The sequence below is a fragment of the Chaetura pelagica genome, unplaced genomic scaffold (genome assembly GCF_000747805.2).
Source record: "Chaetura pelagica isolate M959 unplaced genomic scaffold, ChaPel_1.0 scaffold120, whole genome shotgun sequence".
Taxonomy (NCBI): Eukaryota; Metazoa; Chordata; class Aves; order Apodiformes; family Apodidae; genus Chaetura; species Chaetura pelagica.
In genome coordinates, this window is record NW_009951952.1 from 1,785,493 (window position 1) to 1,806,124 (window position 20,632).

At 41.5% G+C, this 20,632-nt stretch overlaps 1 protein-coding gene across 1 annotated transcript in view; it reads left to right on the top strand.

Annotated features, from left to right (window-relative positions):
- The first annotated feature begins 1,084 nt into the window (after positions 1-1,084).
- Positions 1,085-20,632, top strand: part of VWA3B (von Willebrand factor A domain containing 3B) — a 62,033-nt gene continuing 42,485 nt past the window's right edge. Inside the window, 7 exon segments of the mRNA XM_009999082.1 lie at positions 1,085-1,124; positions 2,835-3,056; positions 4,831-4,925; positions 7,292-7,542; positions 10,235-10,394; positions 13,911-14,080; positions 15,957-16,081. Of these exon segments, the coding sequence (XP_009997384.1) occupies positions 1,085-1,124; positions 2,835-3,056; positions 4,831-4,925; positions 7,292-7,542; positions 10,235-10,394; positions 13,911-14,080; positions 15,957-16,081 (1,063 nt within the window).

The following is a 20,632-nucleotide window of genomic DNA, read 5'->3' on the forward strand; positions in this document are numbered from 1 at the left end:
CAGGGGCTCCTTTGTGCTGTGCTGACACCAAGTCCAGGCTAGTCAAGGGTTGTGCTGCTGGAGGGCATCTCCTTTGTAATGCCCAGAGTGTTAAGAGTTCAGAACAAGAGTCCTGGTTTTTGAAGTCTTCCCTGCCTTCCACGCTCTTCATGTCTTTCCTCATGAGCAGGACGAAGACTGGCATGGTTTATGTTTCCATGTGGGTATTTAAACCCATATGAGAGGAGTAAATAGCATGTTCACTTCTGCAATGAAGAAAGAGGGAGGAGACTAAGTCTTTGGGATCTTGTTTTATTCCAGTTTTGCTTTTCCAATGGGAAAACTGGTTGATGACAATAGGTAGCTGATGGCCTGGTGGTGATTCATAAATATCCCTCATTCATTCATCTGATTAAAAGAAGAAGCAAGTAAATGCCAGAACACAATGTCTCAAAGCAATACACTCAGCCAGTATGTGCTACCTTGCTTTGTCTGGTGTTTTGTTTTCTATTCGTGTATTGTGTCTTATTCACAGTTGGGCCTTATACCACATGCACTTACATGTATACATGCATAAATCTTCTTCTTTGTGAATCATCTTGTACTCGTGGGCAAAGTCATGAATCTCTTCACACAACTGAGTCTCAGGTACTCCCAGGTTTAGTCATAAATGGGATTATAGCAAAGGTAAGGTATAATGCAAAGCAATAATAGAATACAATACAGCTGGCTGACAGCAGGCCCAAATACCACACTCATTTTTCTAGCATATGTGTTGCTCTTTTTAATGGTAATTTAGAGGGAAGGAAGTGAAACAATATTACCTATTTCCCAGTTTCTCATTTCTGAGTATGGGGCTCCCTGTCAAATCTGTCTTCAGCTTTCTTGACACGGGGAGTTGCTATCCTTGTTCATTTATAACATTGTTTTCCTCAAGGAAAATCCTGATCTTAACCTTCAGCAGTTTATTATTGCATGGACCTGTGAAGTCTGGTCTCCAGTTAATATTGACCTGTGCATGTGAATATTCTATTTTTTAAAAACCATAATAATTCCTCAGGTCTTTTAGAAGAAATGAAAGAGGAGCTGCCAATCGAGATCCATCATGGCTGTCAATCCATCAAAGAGACTTGCCTGGAGTGACTGTGAGTAACTCAGGAATATTTTTGCATCAGTTCTATGTTTCCCTGGATAATCTCCAGTTTTTCTTGCAGCATTGTGGTGTGCATGCTGCTAGCTGTGTGCAAGCCATTCTGAAGCTGTGCTAGTCTCACCTGTGCTGGCCTTTCTGCATTTTCAGAGGAAGAAACTGGGAGTGACTGTTAGATGACGGCAAACAGTACCTGACTCAGACAGCTGGAAACCTTCACCTGTGTCTCTCTAGAGTTAACATCTGTGACTATTGCTTCTGTATCGAGTGGAGGAGGAGGGCTGGTAAAATGCCAGCCTATACAGGAATGTCAGCCCAGTGCCCTGCTTGTAGGACTGATGACTGTGAAAGAGTTGGTGCCAGCCTGTACCCTAGAGAAGCCTGCTGTCACTGAAAGATGACTTCTGAAGACATGGTCTCATTTCCTTTGTGTATTATTAACTGAGGAGGAGTCTGTTTGATGAACATTAGTAACCATGTCAGTTTTAACGTTTGGCCTTTGCAGAGAGTTCTGATAACATTCAAAACTATACTGAAGGTTATTTTCTTGTCATTAAAGACAGAAGTACCTTTCTTGGACCAGTCTGATCCATGTGGTACATTTACAGCCAGCTTAGAGTACATGGGTGATGGAGGACTCAGATACCCCAGATCATGTTGATGGCTGGGGAGAATGGACTGAAATATCATAGGTCCACAGAAAATAAATTTAGATACAGCAAGGCTATTTAATCAAGTAGAGCAAGCTTAGCTCATGCAAAGTATTTTGGGAATGAACAGGAAATACCAAAGTCCTAGAACCTCTGTGCTGAGGAATAGAGGCGTTACTGTTGTCATCGCTTCCAGTTCTGCCTCAGCCACTCTAGGCTCTGGGCTTTTCTCTGCTTCCAGTTTCAAGTGCAGCTAGCCCAGCCAACTATGCATTGGTGCTGAGATATGTTTTTCTGTAGAGCTTAAAATTAAACTGGACCTTCATGTCCATGATTTCCTGTGCATGCAGATAGAGAACCATAGAATCATTTTGGTTGGAAAAGACCCTTAAGATCATCAGGTCCAACTGATGATCTAGCACCTACTAGCACCCTCCCAAATCTGCCACTAAACCATGCCCCCAGGCACCACACCTACACACCTTATAACAGGATCCATCACAGCCTGGGCTAGATGCTGCCAGAACCATCATTTACACTGAGATAAATGATGCGAGGAGGGAGAGTTTCACCAGCCTTGCAGTAAAGTTGGGAACTGCTGTGGGTGCTGCTGTCTCTTATGAGTTCAACATATAATTGTTAAGAAATCCTTCTTTATTGCATGATGCTTCTAATGTGCATCTAGTGATGGTCCACCAATCTGTGAATGCCTGTTATGAGTTCTGATTCCCAAGATTTAGGAGAGATGTCTGAGGAGCTGGAAGAGTTGCCGTTAGGCAAACTTAGCTTTCAGGGTTTAGATTTCAGCATACAAGAAACGTTTTCTTTAATAAATTGAACATAAATATTTGTGGATGAATAAAAAGACATACCAGTGAGCAGACATGTAGGACTGAGAGCAGCCCTCCAGACTAAGAACATTGTTCAGTGTAACAAAAGAAAACAAGAAGTGAGCTGGATGTGTGCAGAGCACCACAGGACACAGGTAAAGAAAGGAGACCAGTCAAATTAAAAAATTGGTGTAACTGTTGTGTTTCTCTCATTTCTCTTTACAACAGATGCTTTTGATTCAGAGCCCAGAAAAAATCCTGAAGATTCCCTTGAGGCCCACAAGAAGAAATCAAAAGAGAAGGAAAGGACACTGGCAGACAGTCAGTGGGACATGGATGTACAGCCCCTCATTTCATCTTCTAAATGGCTTCAGCTTCATGGGCTCAAAAGAAACAAATTGTCCTTGCCCCAGATTTTGTCGCAGATTGGATTCCAGCACAGGCAAGGTATAAGACAAATAAATAATAGAATAATATATTAAAAAAACCCCTTTGAGTAGTCTTTAGAGTCACACTTATTTTGCACTCCAGTGTACACAGAGGAGATTTTCTTGTTTTCCTTTATCTTACGGTAATGGCAGAAAGGGAAGCTGTATCCACAGTTGCTGACATGGCCAGTTTGGAGAACTGAGGAACTCCAGTGCCTTTTGATCTGAGAAAGACTTACGATCTGAGAAGGGATTTCCTTACTCGACTGTACTGTTGCTTTACCCTAGGCAAGTTCACATCCTCTCCAGTTTAGCTGTAGCTGGGAAATAACTCGTGCTGCTGAGGCTGTTAGTCTTTTTTCTGCAAACAACACGCCATAAGATCTCTGTCTATATTTAGATGGCAAGTGTAATGCATGCTGTGCCATAATCTGCAATCTAGTTCATCACTAGGACGAGCCACCTTGCTTGGGAATAATATATTATTTCCAGAGATCCAGCTTTAAGGAAGCTGTTGAATTTGATTAGAATTCAGGCTGCTTTTCATGCAAAGTCAGGCTATAGAAAAATATTCCTTTGCAGTTATCTGACAGCTGGAGGGGAAGAGTTTGCTAATAATTATTATTCACTGCCATAATAATGTTCTGCAGAGCCTGGTAAGGCATTCTTTTAAGAGCCTGCTGCCTGAGAAGTAGGAATTGTAATGTATTGCAATTGCTCTAGGTTGCATAATTTAAGATTTTGGCTGGCTTGTGTCCATAGGTCACTCAAAGATCAACAGTGGCAATCCTGAAATCCTGTATGTTGAGATGAAGAAGGAGCAGAATGTACTAGATTAGCAGGGCAGCATGCTGTACAGAATGACTGCTTTTTGTGATGTTAAATATTCCCACCCCTAATGTTTTCCTATCAGTGGAGATCCTGTAGAAGACTTCTAGCTCCTGAAAGAGCATGGTGCAACGTTTTCCTTAGTTGCACCCACATCTGCACCCGTTTAGTTGTGTAAGAGAACAACATTATCTGTACCAGATTTTGTATTTTGTTTGATGGACAAATATTTGCAAGTCCTGTTGTGAGGTAAATGGATAATACAGAAGTTTTGTTGCCCAAACCTTTCATTTATTAAAGTCCCATGTAGCTTTTTGGCCTATAATTAAATGTGGGGGTTTTCCCCACTTCTTACTAAACTGGCAGAGAGCAGCAACAGCAGGGCTGCTCCATGGTGGGAAAATGAGCCAGGAGCCAAAGGAGGCAGCAGCCCAGGCAGTGCCCTTACTGACCAGGATGCAGTCCTGCAGCATCTAAGCACTGCAAGCAGAACAGGATGCTGCTAACAGTGGTCACAAACAGTCCCAGACAAGGTGAAGTGATGAAGCAGGTCTAGGGTCCAGCCAGGGAGTGGAGCCAGAAGCAGCAGGAGATGGAGCCAGAAACAAGACTGAAGACAAGGCCACAATAGGTCTAGGAGCCTGAGAGGTCTCTCCAGGAGAGAAGTCCATTAGCAGAATTTGAGGTGCACCTGCAACACAGTGAAGACTGGGCACCCAGGCCTGACCACCCTGTGACTGGAAACCCCAGGTGTGGCTGATCAGGGCAATCAAGGCCTGTTGGTGCTTGCAGGGACCCAACCTAAACATACCCAGAAAAAAAATGTAGAAAGAAAACAATTTCTGTCTAGTTTCTTAACGTCAGGAGCTCAATACAGATGCATGGATGGTATGCATAGTAACGTGATCAATTTCTGACGTAATCCTTGTGATTAGCCTCTTGATCTCATGTAACCTTTACTGTAGATTATGTGACCACCTTGGGGAAACTTGTGGCTTCTCGGTATGCAGATGGTCTGTTCCCTCAGTACAAGAGGGTGCAAGATGGCAGCGTGTACCATGTAAGTGTGACTGACTTCTGGTTACTTCCCTGTGCACTTAAAAGTTTGTATCACTGTAGCAGAGTGATGTGGCTAAGATGTCTCCCTATTGCATGAAATAATTATATTCTTTATGTGAGAACTTCATCTCTTGATCATTTTTTTTTCCCCCTGTTTTGTCTGTTAGTGACAACAATCAGTGATGTAGAAGCTAGATATATTTTCTTTTTTCCTTGCAAAATCTCACACTTTTGCCTTGGTGCAGCATTGCAGTAAATCTTCCCAGGCAAGACTGCAATATCTAAGCAATATTTACCCTGTCTTGAAAGAGGGAACACTTAAAAAGAAGATGCTCAGCCGAGTTAAAAATAAAATAAATATATAGTCAATAAAAGAAATTGAGATGCTGAAATAAGAAGACATAAGGCGCTGTCATTGCCAATGCAGAGTGCTGCTTTACTTAGTGCCAGCAGGTCACAAAAGGCTCAGCCTACTCAATAGAGACAGCTAGCTGGATCTGTGCCCAGGCTCATGTTTTAAGGAATGTCTTAGCAACAGCTGCTGTCAGCCTCATTGTTGAGAGGATGGATTCTGATTGAAGAGATATGCATGTGAGCAAGGAGGGGAGAGAGTTAATTCATAAAGGATTTTACAAAAGCAAATGGCTTGTCATGTTTTTCTGGTAACTAGCTTCTCAGGCACAAGGGAAAAGAATTATTCCAGGGGGCCTTTTCCCTCATTTTTTTCCTCAATAATTCCATGGTGAATATCTATCTGTCTTTTAATCTTAGGATATGTTGGGAGCAGTAGGAAGGACATTTCTGGTAGCATCAAAGTAGCAATGACACTGTACAAGATCTGGTGAGATCTCATTTAGGTTGTTGTGTACAATATTGTGTACAGTTACCACAAGTTGAGAAGAAGCAGTTCAAACCACAGTAGGTACTGGAAGAGCCAGTAGGATGAAGTGCAATAGAGTGCTGATCTTACAAGAGAGCTTGTTTGATGGTAACATGTCTAAGTAAGACAAAAAAAGACTGACAAAGGGTAGCATTATTGCCCTTGAATGCCTACAGAAAAGCAAATTACAGGGATAGGGAAAAGCTGTAGTTTTCTATGCTAAAAGGCTTGCTAGTCAAAGAATAAATGGGTATGAACTGCCATGAATGTGTTTAGGCTGGACAGTTAAGAGTTTTCCAGCCCTCAGAGAAATGGGAATCTGGACTGGCTCGCTAGAAACGAAGAAGTGGTGCAAGAAAATTATTTTGAAATGGAGTTTGGTCAGTGTAGTGCAGTAAGCTTCTTTGTATGAGTCTGGCTGTCATAGGAGGAAACTGGATTTTCTAAGTGCTCCTTCACAGGCCTACATTCCTTTGGCAGGCAGCCTGAGACTGTATCTGGGAGGCACATTACAGGGCCCTAGCTGACATTAAAGAACAGAGAAGAGTAGGAACAAGAGGAAGAAGTGTGCAGTCTGGCACACCAGATATCTTCTCCCTGAGAAATGTTCTTGTTTATAACCATCTTTATCTCCCAAGGTTTTGTACTTGGTTCTGGAAAGGTGTTTGGAGGTAGAAGGTAGCTGGTAGATTAGCTGACATGGGTCAGAGATATCGGAGGATTGTCTTTACTGGAACCTGTGGGGAGTTTTAAAACCCACAAATAATTTTGCATGGTGAATGTGTTTGCATGTATTCATAGGGAGGCTTTGCTGTTTTTCATTTTAATACTGAATCTGGGTTTTTCTTGTTTTATTGATACTGGTATGGGAAGTTTAAGTTGTTGGCTGCAGTTGCCTGAACTAAGTTTGCCTAAGAACCTACCCATAAATAGTTAAGCTGTAATGCTGGGCATTGCTGGTGAAAAAATAGTAGAAACAGGAAATTTGTTAGGTTTTCCCTTCATACACTACAGACAAGGTGGAGACTGAAGTGCCCCAGAAACAAACCGTAGGCTCCTTTGTATTGCTGTACAAATTTTTAAGAGCCAGTCAAAATTCTAGCCTAAGAAGGGACAAAGTTTCTGTGTCCTTGTTTGTTCACCCATCTGCTCTGCAGCGCTTTCTTTATCCTAGCAGCTCATTCTAATTGCTCCAGTCTTGAGACAGGCAAGTCAGACAACCCACTGGCACTGTCCCATGCTCGTGTAATAAGATTATGAAAAGCAATTAGGACAAAATGCAGTTTCTTTTCTATTATAGCTTAGATGCACTTGTCAAGTATTTTGCTCCTGAAATAGTGGAAGAAAAATGGGTTGTTTTCACTGCTACCCTTGGCTGGCATATCTGGCACATGCAAACCAGCTATTGCAGCTGTGCTAAGCTCAGAGCTGCATTTGTGTTATTTGTTTTGATGTTCAGTTTCTTTCTCTCCCATATTTAAATAAAGCTGACAGCCAAAAAAGAACTGATTCTTCATTTTGTGGATTGCCTGATGGAAGCTATTGAGCTCTACCAGCAGCGAATGGAATGGTTAACCAGCGGGAGCCGGCAGATATTTGGGGTGATTCAAGAACAGTGCATTGTCATTGTTATGGATTTTGGCACTGCAGCTCCAGCTGAATTTGATCTATGTCGGGATGCACTTACTATGGTGCTTGAGGAACAGGTGACCCAAATTGCCAGATTCAACCTCATTTGGTAAGCAGAAAGAATCATAGAGTCATAGAATTATCAGGGTCGGGAAGGGACCTTTAATGGCCATCTAGTCCAATTCCCTGCGATGAGCTGGGACATCTTCAACTAGATCAGGTTGCTTAGTGCTCCATGCAACCTGGCCTTGAATGTTTCTGGGGTGGTGCTTCTACCACATCTCTGGGCAACCTGTTCCGGTGTTTCACCAACCCCATCATAAAAATGTCTTCTCAATATCTAGTCCAAATCTACTCTCTTTTAGTTGAAAACCATTACCCCTTGTCCTCTCGCTACCAGCCCTATTAAAAAGTCTGTCCCCATCTTTCTTATCAGCCCATTTTAAGTATTGAAATGCTGCAATAAGCTGTCTCTGGGATGTCAGTTATTAATTGAAATAATTAACATTTTTGGGAAAAAATCAAATTTGGGGGAAAATCACATAAAAGAGAACAAAAGAGACACGTGGAATAAAAATAGAGATTACATAACAGAATTAGAAGAAAACAGATCCCAATTAGAGAAAAACGAGTCCCCAAGCAGTCAACCCTTGAGACAGGTCTGCAGCACAGCTGCAAGACTGAGGAAAGGGATGGAAAGGAGCACTACCCACAATTTACAGCCTTGAACACGGAGTAATTGGATTCACTGTACTAACGTACCATTAATATATACTAAATATACTAAAATACCCACCCATAGGCTAGAGAGACCCCTACTAATAAAAGGCCCCTTACTCTTTGAGCATGCCTAGTGACCTGCCATTTTAAACAGAAGTGAGGAACTAGTTAACCAATTGTGTGTGAATGACAGTTTAATATTAAAGTTATGTCTCCCACTTTTAGGTGTAAAAGTAGCACTTGTGTTTTGGGAAATTGAGCCTGCTTTGTGGAATACCACCCTGCACCCTTTCCTGTGGAGATCTGGCTATTAAAAGCAAGTATCTCCATTCTGTGTGTGGGTTGGCTTCTTGCACCACCGGGTGATGGACCCTGCTTTTGGGACACCACCTGGAGTCTTCTCTTCTCCAGGCTAAGCAAAGAAGTCCATGTCTGCCAATAGCTGGAGAACAGAAGGGAGTCTCATATCTTACAGACATGCATTTGGATGCATTCCCCTTTATGTAGTGGAAATTGTCCTGAATCATGTCATGGCAATATCTGTAGCTTTTCCACCAAGTTTCACCCACTGCCATGCTGAGCTTGCTCCTTCTGTTTAACAGAAGACCAGTGTTGCCCTGAAGAACAGATAAACATTGACAGAACCCAAAGACTGAGATATGCATTCTGCAAATGTATCACAGAAAACCAGAAAGATAAGGGGGACTTTGCAAGAGCAGCAATGCTCTTCAGGCATCTAAGTATTACAGAGTGAAGCAGTGAGATCCGATCTGACTGCCGAGGCATTTCTTCTGTCTCTAGGCATTACAGGTTTCTGCCTTACAGCTAAATGTACACTCCCCCCAGTGCCATAGGCACAGGCATAGTCATTTGTATTTCTATAGATTTATATGCTCACAGAAATCAGCAGAAGAACTGGGAGACAATCCTAGATTTCCATAACAAAGGACAAGTGCTTGTTCCCAGCACGAGTAGATGAATTTGAATATAAAAAAATAGAAGCAGCCATTCAAATTTTAAGTTATCCCTGCACAAATTCTTAAATATGCATAAAGGTTTGAAGGCATAAGCTTGGGTTTGGATAGATTGATGACGTTTTGTGACTATGAAAAAAAGAAGCACAAATTAGATCATGTATAATTTTAAACTAGGTTCCACAATGATAACTTGCAACTACACTGTGATTCTTATGATAGTTTTACCCAAGCTTTGTCCTACTGCCTTCATTCTGGTTTCCTATCTTAATTCTCTAGATTGTGATACAACTGACATTTGAAAAAAGGAAGATAACTTCCATAGCTTTGGAGAACATAAATCAATGTGTTTTTTTTAATTTTCTGCAAAGCCAAGTAAAAAATGAGGAACAATAATTGTGTTCATCTATTTGTTTGTTTATGTAGAAGAGAGACAAAGAGCAATATATCATAGTAATTATTGTTTTAAAAGAATCTTGGAATTGTAGGGTTTGTAAGAAAATCTTCAAAATACTGCTGGATGAAATATCCCAGATACTGGAACCAGTTATTTTTTTCATTTGCTTTCTGTCTTTTTGTGTACAAATGCACATGCTCATATGCTTTGTACTTCTGTATTATTGAGGCTTTTCAGCAATTGAAATACCAAAAAGCTTAGCTTCAGAAGTTTTGTTTTGATGGGTAAAGATCAGCACTACTACTACAAAAAATGTGTCAATTAAAATGGTCTGACACAGTGGTCATGCAGCAAGTTGTAGCAAGAGACCTCTGGAAGCCAGATTTTCTTTTCATACACATATTTGAAAAACTCAAATGTGTTTTTATGTTGAGAGAAGAGATGAGTTAGGAAATGTTTTTTAAGTACTTTTCTCTTGACCCTACTTAGGAAACAGTTGTCTCAAGAAAAATTCATATAGAATTGCAGTATTTTTTAAGGGTTTTATTTTCCCTCTACTTCTTTTATTGCAAATCTAGATTTAGTATCTGCCATTTATTGTAATGATTGCATAAGAATATGAAAGACTAGCAACAATAGCAGAGCTCCACTCTTTTGCTCTGCCAGCATTATTCTCATTATTTCTGATTTATAGCTGATGTCATTTTCAGGGCTGCTCAGGATCTGGTGAAGTGGCAACAGAAATCTACTCCTGTGTCTGAGCATACTGTAAAGTCTGCAGTTACATGGCTCTGGAAGCTGGACCCTGTGACAACTGCCAGCCCCAGCAGCTCTGCTGGAGCCCTGCTGGAAGGCAGGAGTGATGAGTCGGTAAGCTCACACAGCTTTTCAGCAGCACCAAGGAAATCCAAGACTTCTCACTGCCTGACTGACTAGTGTGGTTTGCCCTGATGAATATTGCAAAGATAAATATTAATGATGGCATTGGGAAGGTTTGTTGGTTGTTTTTTTTTTCCCCAAGTGTAGCTGCATGCTATGTTTGCTGATGGCCTGTTTATGTAAATGTACTGTATTTTGAATGCAGAAACTTATTTATTTTCTTTTCTGGAGTACACAGAATAAATAACATATTCAGACATTAAGGGAAAGTGAAAACATCTTCCCTTCCACTTTCTTTGCCATACATGTCTTTCAGGGCTTCATGTTCATGAGAAAATTGCTGGTACCAACATTATTGAAGGCAGGGGAAACTATTTTAATTCTGTTATGTATCCAAAGTGTTAATGAAAAATTTTATTTAAATCCAAAATAGTAAGTAGAGAGTTTTATTTAAGCATTGACTCATGGTAGGGCTGTGCAAATACATTTTCATCAGCCAGGTTATAGCTAGAGTTTCTTCCAGAACAAAAAGACAATGCATGCACAGGTATTGCTGCAATTAAATTCTGTCTGATTCTGAAAGTACCATATCACTATATTCACTATAGTAGAGCTACAAGACATAGACCATACATGCCATAATTTGAGATAGTCACTTAAAACTTGTTTTTTTAAAGAAATACCAAATTTGCATATAATGTACATTGTTTCAGTTCCCAACCACCCAAATTAAATGGCAAATTTGGCCTGCCTTATGTGGACAAGAAGCATTGTTTTTCACTGCCAGTAAGATCCACTCCTGTGCACAGATCCAATCCTAGCTCCTTTGTAATCTCATTCTGAGACATAGTTTGAAGAAGGTAAATTTGCTTGAGTTTCCTGCTCGTTCCCTGTGCTGGTAGGTTCTCACACAGATGAACCTTGATGTTTGGAAACTGGTATTAAAAAAGAGCTGGATGAGGAACAAATTGTGCAGCAGTGAGATTTTTTTATGATTGCTTTAAAAATGTTTATTTTGTAAATTTTATTAACATTTCCAATTTGTAGGATAGTATTGATTTCCTGGGGGGGATGGGGGGGGGGCCAGAAGGGAGCCTGTATTTAGATTTCAGTATTGCCTGGATGAAAAAGGCTTTTTGGACCTGGTGGGTCTGCCTATGAATAAAGAGAAGTTAAAATCCATCCAACAGTGAGACCTCTATTATTTTTTCTGGACATTGGTGCGCTAGTAGGTAATCTGGGGGAGTTGTGGCAGGTGCCACAATTGAAGACAAACTTCAATTACTCCTAAATACAGTCATTATAATTCATGACTGATAGTTCACTTGAGTGCAGCTTCACTGCACTGCAGGCTGTAGGAGACCCCATTCAGTCCTAGGCAAAAGCTGCATACTCCCTGGACAGTCCCAAAGGACTCATTCCTCAGAACTGGCTTAATCAATAGAATTGGCTCCAAAACAATAGCTCTTTTTTTTCCTTAGACTTGGCTCTTCCTGTCATTCCTTTAGCTGAGCTTTTCTTCCCATATGTGGTAACTCCCTAGATTTCCTTTCCTCATGACCTGTCAATCCCAAGCTCAAGATCCCTCTGCTGTAATATTTCAATCCTTTGAGCTCTGCCTGCCACAGATGCGTCCTCAGTGCAGTTCTGTACAGGTGCAAATTGTGGGTCACCCATCCAAAACATACCTCCCACCAAGGTAAAGACTTTGAGGAACTGTTCTTGTTGTTCTCCTTCCTCTTCGTGTATTAAGTTTGCTTCCTTACATGGCTTTTCAGAATATGAAGGACTAAATGGAAAGTTTTAACCTTTCTCCACTAATCTGTAGGGAACATTTCCTTTGTGGTCTGATGTTGCTGGGTTTGTAGTTAAGTAGAGTGGATTGTCTGTTTGTGGCTGGCAATTTTGTTTATTTTCTTGGGAGGAGCTGGTTCTGCCTCAGCTATGCTTAAGAAATGTCAGCATTTTTAAAAGTTGCAGAGGCAGACAGTAAATCCTTTGGAGGAAGTATGAAAATGTATATCCTTATTGCATATAAAGTTTATGAATTATTGGCAGTCTTAGGAGGGAGGAGGAGATGTGAATCTAAAGGAACACAGAGAAAAATGGTTGTGGAATATGCATTCCTGCAGATCAGGAGCCTCTTCAGGAAGAGGAATAGGACAAAGGTGTTGTCTAAGGACCTGGTGTCAGCTGGAAGGGCTGCAAGCATGTTTGGATAGATTTTTAGCTGGATGAAACAGAGGAAACCTTGTAAAACTGAGCTAAAGCACAGATAGGTGCAAGAGTTCTTCCATTTTTTTTCTGTGCACCTGTTCCTAAAACTAAGAAGTATTTTGTTAATCTTGCACTTTAATGAAACACATTAATTCTTTTCTTTAACCTTAGTATTTGTTTAGCATTAACAGTGATGCCTGTTTGACCATAGATGTGCTTGCTCCCAAGCAAGTGGGGTCTGTAACAATGGGCCCTGCCTCCCTCATGGAGTGTCTTGCCCCTCTACAAGATCCAAGGAAAGCCCAAGATGACAAGGTTAATTAATTTATTGGCTGGTCTAGCCTGAGATTGGGTTGCTGCTTGTGAGAGATGTCTTCCAGTGACTGGGATTAGACCAAGTATGGGTGGCAAAAGGTGGGGAAGGATGAGAGCTTGAAATCTGAAGTCCATGTCAGTTTGTCAATGTGCTTATGATGTGGGACAGTACAGGGATCCTACAGCCAGTTAAACAACTATTAATCAGATATTTCTCTTTGGTATGAACGATGCCATAGGACTGATATACTATGCTTACTGTCTTGAACTTAATTTTGGCATAGCTGTTGTTATATTTTTTTTAATGGTGGTGAAAATTCAAGAAGCATGCTTACCATGAAGATTGTTAGTATGGATAAGTGCAGGTAACATCCAATCCCTCATAATGTAATACTCAAGCAATAACTAAAGGATATAAGTAAGTGTGTGGGGTCATAATAAACCCTCTGCATGGGAAAGTATTAAAATATACAAATTATCTGTAAATACCAGCAGTGGCATTCAAAGAACGATGCATCTTTCCTAGCCTCAAAATACATGCTGCCAGTAAAAGCATGTCTGGCATAAAAGTTGCTACTGGTGTTCAGCCCTGGCAAGGCATCAGCACAGCATCTCTCTTCACAAAAGTGGAATGCTGCACAGAGCCTTGTCCTAACTAATGATGCAGTTGTATTGCAATTCCTTACATCTCTCTTTGGCTTCAATTAAGTTCTGTGGAAAGGGGTTTGCGTTGGGCAGAATCAGACCCAGAGGCTCCTCTCACTTCAGGAAATATTGTTTGGAGTTCATTTGAGTTACTATTATAAATGAGAGGGAGAACCAAAGGTCTGAACATCTTCTAGCCCAAATAATGACTCCGTTCTACTGAATTTTCCTACCAGTACTCAGCACAGGACAGGGACTGATTAAGTACCTGGTATCTGTGTAAAACAATGACTTCCAATTCCTGTTTTTTTTTTTTCTGTTTAATGACAGGTTGAAGCCGTTTATTACTTTGCTGTGGGTGATATTTCAGTGGACACAAAGCAGCTACTCCTTGAGAAAGTTTCTCATGGCCCATGTCCAGTCAACACCGTATCTTTCAATGCCAGGGAAGCTGAAACTATTTGTTTTCTGAAGGAGTTGAGCTGCTTGGCCTCTGGCAGGTAGGACAAAGAAGCATCACAGTAATTTTTTGGGTTATTGTAAAATGCTTTGCTACTGGGAATGGTATCTGAAGATCTCCCTGGTTTACTCATGAGAAGAATGAAACAGAGCAGTTCAGTAAGTGGGGAAACTGGGAAAACAGTCCAAGGTATATTACTAAGATACATGACTAAAATGCAGGACCAACTCCAACAGACCAGCTTCTGTCCACACAGGTGCTCACTGGCTTGCAGGCAGGGCAATCCTGCTTTATATCCAAAGTGGTCAGTCATCTGCTCCTCTTCTGAAGTCTGAAAAATTGTTCAAGGGGAAGAGTCACAACATAAACTGAAACAAGCTTTTATTGTATTTGTTTGTATTCTGCTAATATCTACAGGCACCAGCAAAGAATCTAGTGTTGTTGGATCAAGTGCCATACAGACATGTACTGAAAAGGGGATGCCTGTCCTAAGTGGGCAGTTCCTGCAACAACAGAAAGTGTGTTGGCATCCGTCAGGCCTGGTTGTGTGGAAATGCAGTTGTGTACCACACTCTCTAGCATCTATTTGGTGGAAACTCATATATTCCACATAGCTTGTTGGCTACATTATCTTGGGAATCAGCTGTGTAGTGAGAGTCAGCCTTCAGAAAGGGATAATAAATCTTTAATCTGGATTCTGCTATCAAAAGAAGAAAACCAAATGAACAAACACAAAACTCCACCACACCAAACTCATGCTGAGCAGCAGGAGGGCAGTAGGACGCTGTAGGTGTTTGCCTGTGTAACAGAAGTCACCGTAAAGTTACAGAGCTGTGAAATGGCTGCTGGCTCTTTCTGTTTCACTGTTGTTTGTGCAAGAGTGGGAAGACCTCCAACAGCAGAAATCTCACAAATGACAGCAGGGCAATTGGTAAGATGGCTGCTGTTTAGTTCTTTTGTAGCCATCTGTGTTTAGAAGTAGCTTTTAAGAGATGGAGCATCTGCCAAAAAAAGACGACTGGTCAAGTGTTACGTTTGCTCTGGCCTGATGTGTGTCTAAAATGTTTGTGGTCATTTAGAACCAGGGTACCTCCATGATACCAGGTACATTGTCAGTCACCTTCATTTTCTTTTGGCAGTGTTTTAACCTCCGTTATAAAAGGAAAGTGAATATTTCTTGTACAGTAGAGAAAGAGGCAAAAAGGATTGTAGTAGGGAGCTGAAAATAATTGTTTTATTTGTGATACCCACTATCTTCTTTTTGCATGGTGTGTCTTTGGTGCAGAGCCTTACCGGGCCAATTAATATCTTGCTAGTGGGTATTTGCCCAATAACTGTCTATAAGTTTAAGTCAGCTTTCCCATAGGAATGTCCAATTCATGGGCTTTTTATGGCTTGAGCCTGTTTCTAGTGTAGTTCTCTATTAGAAATGCATCTTTTTCCTGCTCTGAGAGCTTTTCTGTTTTGACAATGAGGGTAAATGAAGTCTGCTTGACTTCCTGATTTGTATGTTGATAATGAAATAAATGTTCCTGTTGGGCTTTCAACTGGGAGGATAATCTGATAAAAAGGTGTTAGTGTCATCTCAGACATCTCAAATGGCATGCTCGCTCAGCATGTTAAGAGCATTAATTAAAAAAGAGATTTCCAGGAGGTTGAAAAGGAAGGTGACTCAGAGTAAATGATACCAATATGAAAGGATATTCTTCATGAAAAGACCTCAGAATGTATTCAAATGTATATAAAGTTTTGACAATATTCATAGTGTTGTAGTAGTTGAGGGTTTGGATATCCTGAATGGATAAAGAACTCTGAAGTTGTACACCACTGTAATTTTGCATGTGTGACATACATCTTGTTAAATTTAGGGAAGTGTTTATGTAGTTTACGTACTGGTGAAAAATTTTGTATTACAGATTCCATGCTTTTGCTGAGAAGAACAATTATGGAGATTCTCCTGGACCTGCACTAAAATATGAAGAGGATGGAAAAGGTCTAATTGCCCTGAATTCCAGAAGAGTGGAAGGGCGAACGCCACTAGGTAGACAATGCAAAAAACAAGATGATACTGATTTTTCTTGGCAACATTTCAGAACAGAAATGTAATATAGGAGCTTGCTAAATGTAAAATCAAAAGAAGCCTTCCTTAGGCATGGGTGGGGTGAGGACAGGACTGATCAAAATGAAATTTTGTGGGTGGGAAGAAGAGGGAAAGGAAAAGAGAGAAGTGAAGAGAGCAGAGGATGTTCATCTGAGAATGAAAGAGAAGTGAAAAAAGGGAGAGGAACATTTATGGAGATAAAGCATAGTACTGGTGTATTTATGCCAGTGACCTTGTGGAAATTTATAGAGAAATTACAGAAAGGAAGAGGAGTATCATGTAAAATTATCTGATAGAACACCCACATCAATATAGGCCAAGTTAATATGTAACATAAAGGGATTAAAATCCACATGAAGTTGATTTGCTTATCTCAAGATCTGAATTTGTTGTAAAGACAGGAAACAACCCCAGTGTAATAACCATAGAGAAGGTGCAAAGAGTGTGTGTGTGTGAAATTGATTAAAACAAAAAAAGAAAAAATTCAGGACAAAACAAATAATGTAAATAAAATGTTTTACTGGGGAGTGGAGCTGGGCAGAAGTCTCTTAGTGTGTTTCTCATTAGTCACAATGTTACTCTGTCTGGTTTTAGTCAGCCTTTCTGTTCAGTGGGACAGGACTCGGGTTGAGGGGAGACCAGTTTGTGGTGTTCAATGAGGCTGTGTCTCACAGAATCGCCTTGGTTGGAAAAGACCTTCAAGATCATCAAGTCCAACCGTTAACCTGACACTCACAAGTCCTTAACTAAACCATATCCCTAAGTACTATGTTTGTATTACTCTTAAAAGCCTCCAAGGGTGGTGACTCCACCACTGCCCTGGGCAGCCTGTTCCAATGCCTGACGACCTTTTCACTGAAGAAATTCTTCCTAACATCCAATCTAAACCTCCCTTGGCACAACTTGAGGCCATTGCCTCTTGTCCTATCACTTGTGATTGCATCAAACAGCCCGATCCCCACCTCTTTACAACCTCTTTTAAGATAGTTACAGAGAGTGATGAGGTCTCCCCTCAGCTTCCTTTCCTCTAGGCTGAACCACCCCAGTTCCCTCAGCCACTCCTTGTGAGACGTATTCTGCAAACCCTGCATCAGCTTCTTTGCCCTTCTTTGGACACGCTCTAGTAGCTCAGTGTCCTTTCTGTAGTGAGGAGTATGTCAAGTCTAAAAACTTGAACAGGACATTACATTAAAAAATTATTTATTTGAACTATCAGGAGGCATAAGACCTCTTTCTTCTAGTGGCTCACATCCCTGTTATGCTGGGGGGCATTAGCATTGTCCCAAAGGTAGGATGGTGTTACTCTCTTCTTACTGCTAGGGAGAGTATGGCATAGGGTGGATTTAGGGACTCTCTCTCTCATTTGTCAGCCTTGGCCTAATTGGACCATATTTCCTGTGTTGAATTCTAGTTCCTTGTGTACTAACCTACCCTTCGCTAGGACCATGGTTATAACAATATGAGAGAACAGTAGTGGGTGGTCAGAAATAAGAGAGTGAGAGGTGTTTTCTTTTGCTTCATGGGCACTCAAGCCTTACCAGTGCAGGTTTTAGAAACCAGCAGCAGAGTATGCTTCAAAACCTTGTCTCTCATTTCATACTAATCCAGAGCAGTATAAGGATGGCCTTCAGTCTGCTCTGAGTGCTTCCTTGCTGGACCCCATCTGTGGGTGTGTGCAGGGGGAGCTGGCTTCCTCTTCCCCCAGGCAGTCAGCCTGTTTCAATAGATGGGCCTGGAGCTCCTGTATGACTGAAATTACTTCCTCACCACTGTTTCTAAAGCTGAAGGCTGAATGGCTTTAATCGCTCAAAAGGGCGGTAATATCCTTGAAGTGCATTGTCTGTTGTGTCTTATTGCTATTACGGGTAGGATTTACACATTAAAAAGGAACACAATTAGCTCTCTGCATTTACAGGGGCATTATAAGCCCAGTTGTGACATCATTGGCAGCCAATCGGAGCATTTCAGTCGTATTCAGAATATGAAGTCCTTTCAGAAAAGGAAACACATTGGAGACATTATTCTGGATTGTGTCTGATGTCTCTTATTTCAGAGACTCCTCCAAGGGTGTAGAAGGCAATAATAATAGAAGTGTTGGTTACTCACTAATGGGCTGTGAAACTGGTTCTTGGATGTCTGGCATAAAATATACAAGGAGGTAAATACAGAATGAACCCGAGATTTAATCTTCCAAATGTGGTGTTTCTTGACAATAAGAAGAGGCACAGGAATATTTTGATTATGTTTCTTTTTGCACCACAAGTGCAACAGCTGGAAACTGAAACTCATCATTATGTTTTATGGATGGGAGAAGTCGTTTTAAGGACATCCGATAGATTTCTGCTTATCCTCTGCATAACAGCATTTTTCAAATACAGGGTATCTTCACGTTTACTCTTCTTCATCTGCTTAACCAAAACAGGTCGGAAGTGAAATATTTAAAACTTCAGATAAGAGCTCCATTCTCCCCTGTTTTGCATCTCTAGCAGTCCTGTAGAAAGCAAGCGTGAGAAACTGCCAAATTTGAATTGTTTTCTTTGCACTCATTTTGAGTGGATGCTCAAGATCAAAACAGGTGTAAAGCAGTACAGAATTAAGGCCCTTACGTTGGCAGGCTTGGCTTTACTTAAGGCAGAGAAATGCTTTTACATAAAGCCAAACTGCACTGATGTGGTGATACATTCTCATCCAGCACTGATTTTCCTGTTGTCGCTTGTCCCTCCATTGTTTGTGTAGCTTCTTAATCTGCAAAAATCTGCATAATTAAGCAGCCCTTTTATGTAGCTAAAATTGTAAGTGGAAGGGAGGTGAAATTTAAGTTGGAATTTGAAGACATGGGGGCAAGAGATGGTGGAAGCTGCAGAGAAGAAGGTTCTTGCTGAAAAGGGGCAAAATTGTGTAATCTGCTTGAAGTGACAGTGAGAGAAGTTCTAAACAGGGCTTGAAAAGCAGTGATGGTTTGAACTAGATATGAAATGAATAGTGGATCCTCATCTGCTGAAACAGAAACAGCAGTAAATCTGTGCAGTGTTCTTCTGTGTGGTAGAATAGATAAGCTGGTATGTGTAAAGAAAATAGACTGAAATCAGGATTTGGCTGATGTGACAAATCCAAAGGGGGATGTGCCTGACCTCCTTCTGAACAGTGTAAGGCTGTATTCTTAGGTGTGCTTGATGTTCTACATTTACCTCCTTATCACAGGGAAAATTTCAGATTGCTGTGTATAAAATGGGAAGCATAAGAGCTCCAGCCTCCTCTATGACCTTGAAGTCAATGAACTCTGCACTGTTTATGTGCACCAACGTGAGAGAGAATGAACCCTCCCTTTGGAAAGCCAGAACAATGATTTAAGAGTAGCCACTTGGCCTACAGGCTGTAACAAAAATAATTGCCTCTGTTTTTTCCTTGCATGTGCTTTGTCTAGTCTTAGCAGCCTAACCTTGGCCTGGCAAATCTCTTTGCTAATATGTAGAGAGTGATGCAGGTGGCTGTTCTGCAAGTACCACATGGGATACAAAGTTCATTTGCTTTGTCCATTTGCCCAGTGGGAAAGGGGCAGGATTGAGCTACGGTGAGTTTCAGCACAGCTTGACCTGGCAGGTCGGCAGGTAAATCTCTGTGCTCCCCTCCTGTGCTTCTTTGCACCTCCATTTCCCCCTCCGGGTGGGGGTTTTAGAAATCAATGCTTGAGTGAATACCGCTGTGTTCTGCTGCCACACAGAGGCTGAGGAGGGGACTGGCAGTTAAGGAATGAAATTGCCCATCTTGCCTTGCAGGCAAACAGTTTTAAATAGATCTTCTTCCATTGTATTTGAATTTGCTTGTTTCCGTGGTCTAAGATAATCGGAGAAGTAATAAATGCTTCTGTTTTCTGAGTTGCTTTTGCATTGGTATTGGCTTGATGTTTCAAAGATGTTGTAGATTTTGCAGGTTTTTTGTTTTGTTTTGTTTTTTATGGGATTGTTTTTCTCAGCAGGTTTTGTATCTTGAGTCTGAAATAAAGTGAGCTGCAGCGACTTGTCACACCGGACGAGTCTGTTTGCTGGGAGGCAGGTGTGGGGTAGCTACCTCTTCTAATATTGCCCGACAGTGTTAAATGACTGGGAAACGGCAAGGAGGGTGGTGAAGAGTTTCCGCGTACATGTGTTTGGCTTTTCCTGCTTCTCAATTTGCCGCTGCCAGCAAAACGCTTCTGCCCCTCTCCGCAGCCTCTCCCCGCGCCCTTCCCCGTCTTCTTCCTCTTTTTCAGGCCCCCTTCCTTTCAGAGCAGAAATGCCATTTACCCGTGGGCCAGGCACGTCCCAAGAAGGGTTGCCCACCCCGAGCTGCTCTCCAGGGCCACGACAGCGGCAGTGGGGGACGAAGCCGACCCGCCTGGGCTGAGTGTAGGCTGGGGACAGGCAGGAGCAGGGGAAGGCTGCAGCTCCCCTGGCTGGCTGGAGGGGTAAGGAAGTGGAACATCTCCCCGGTGAGGAGAGGCTGAGGGGGGGG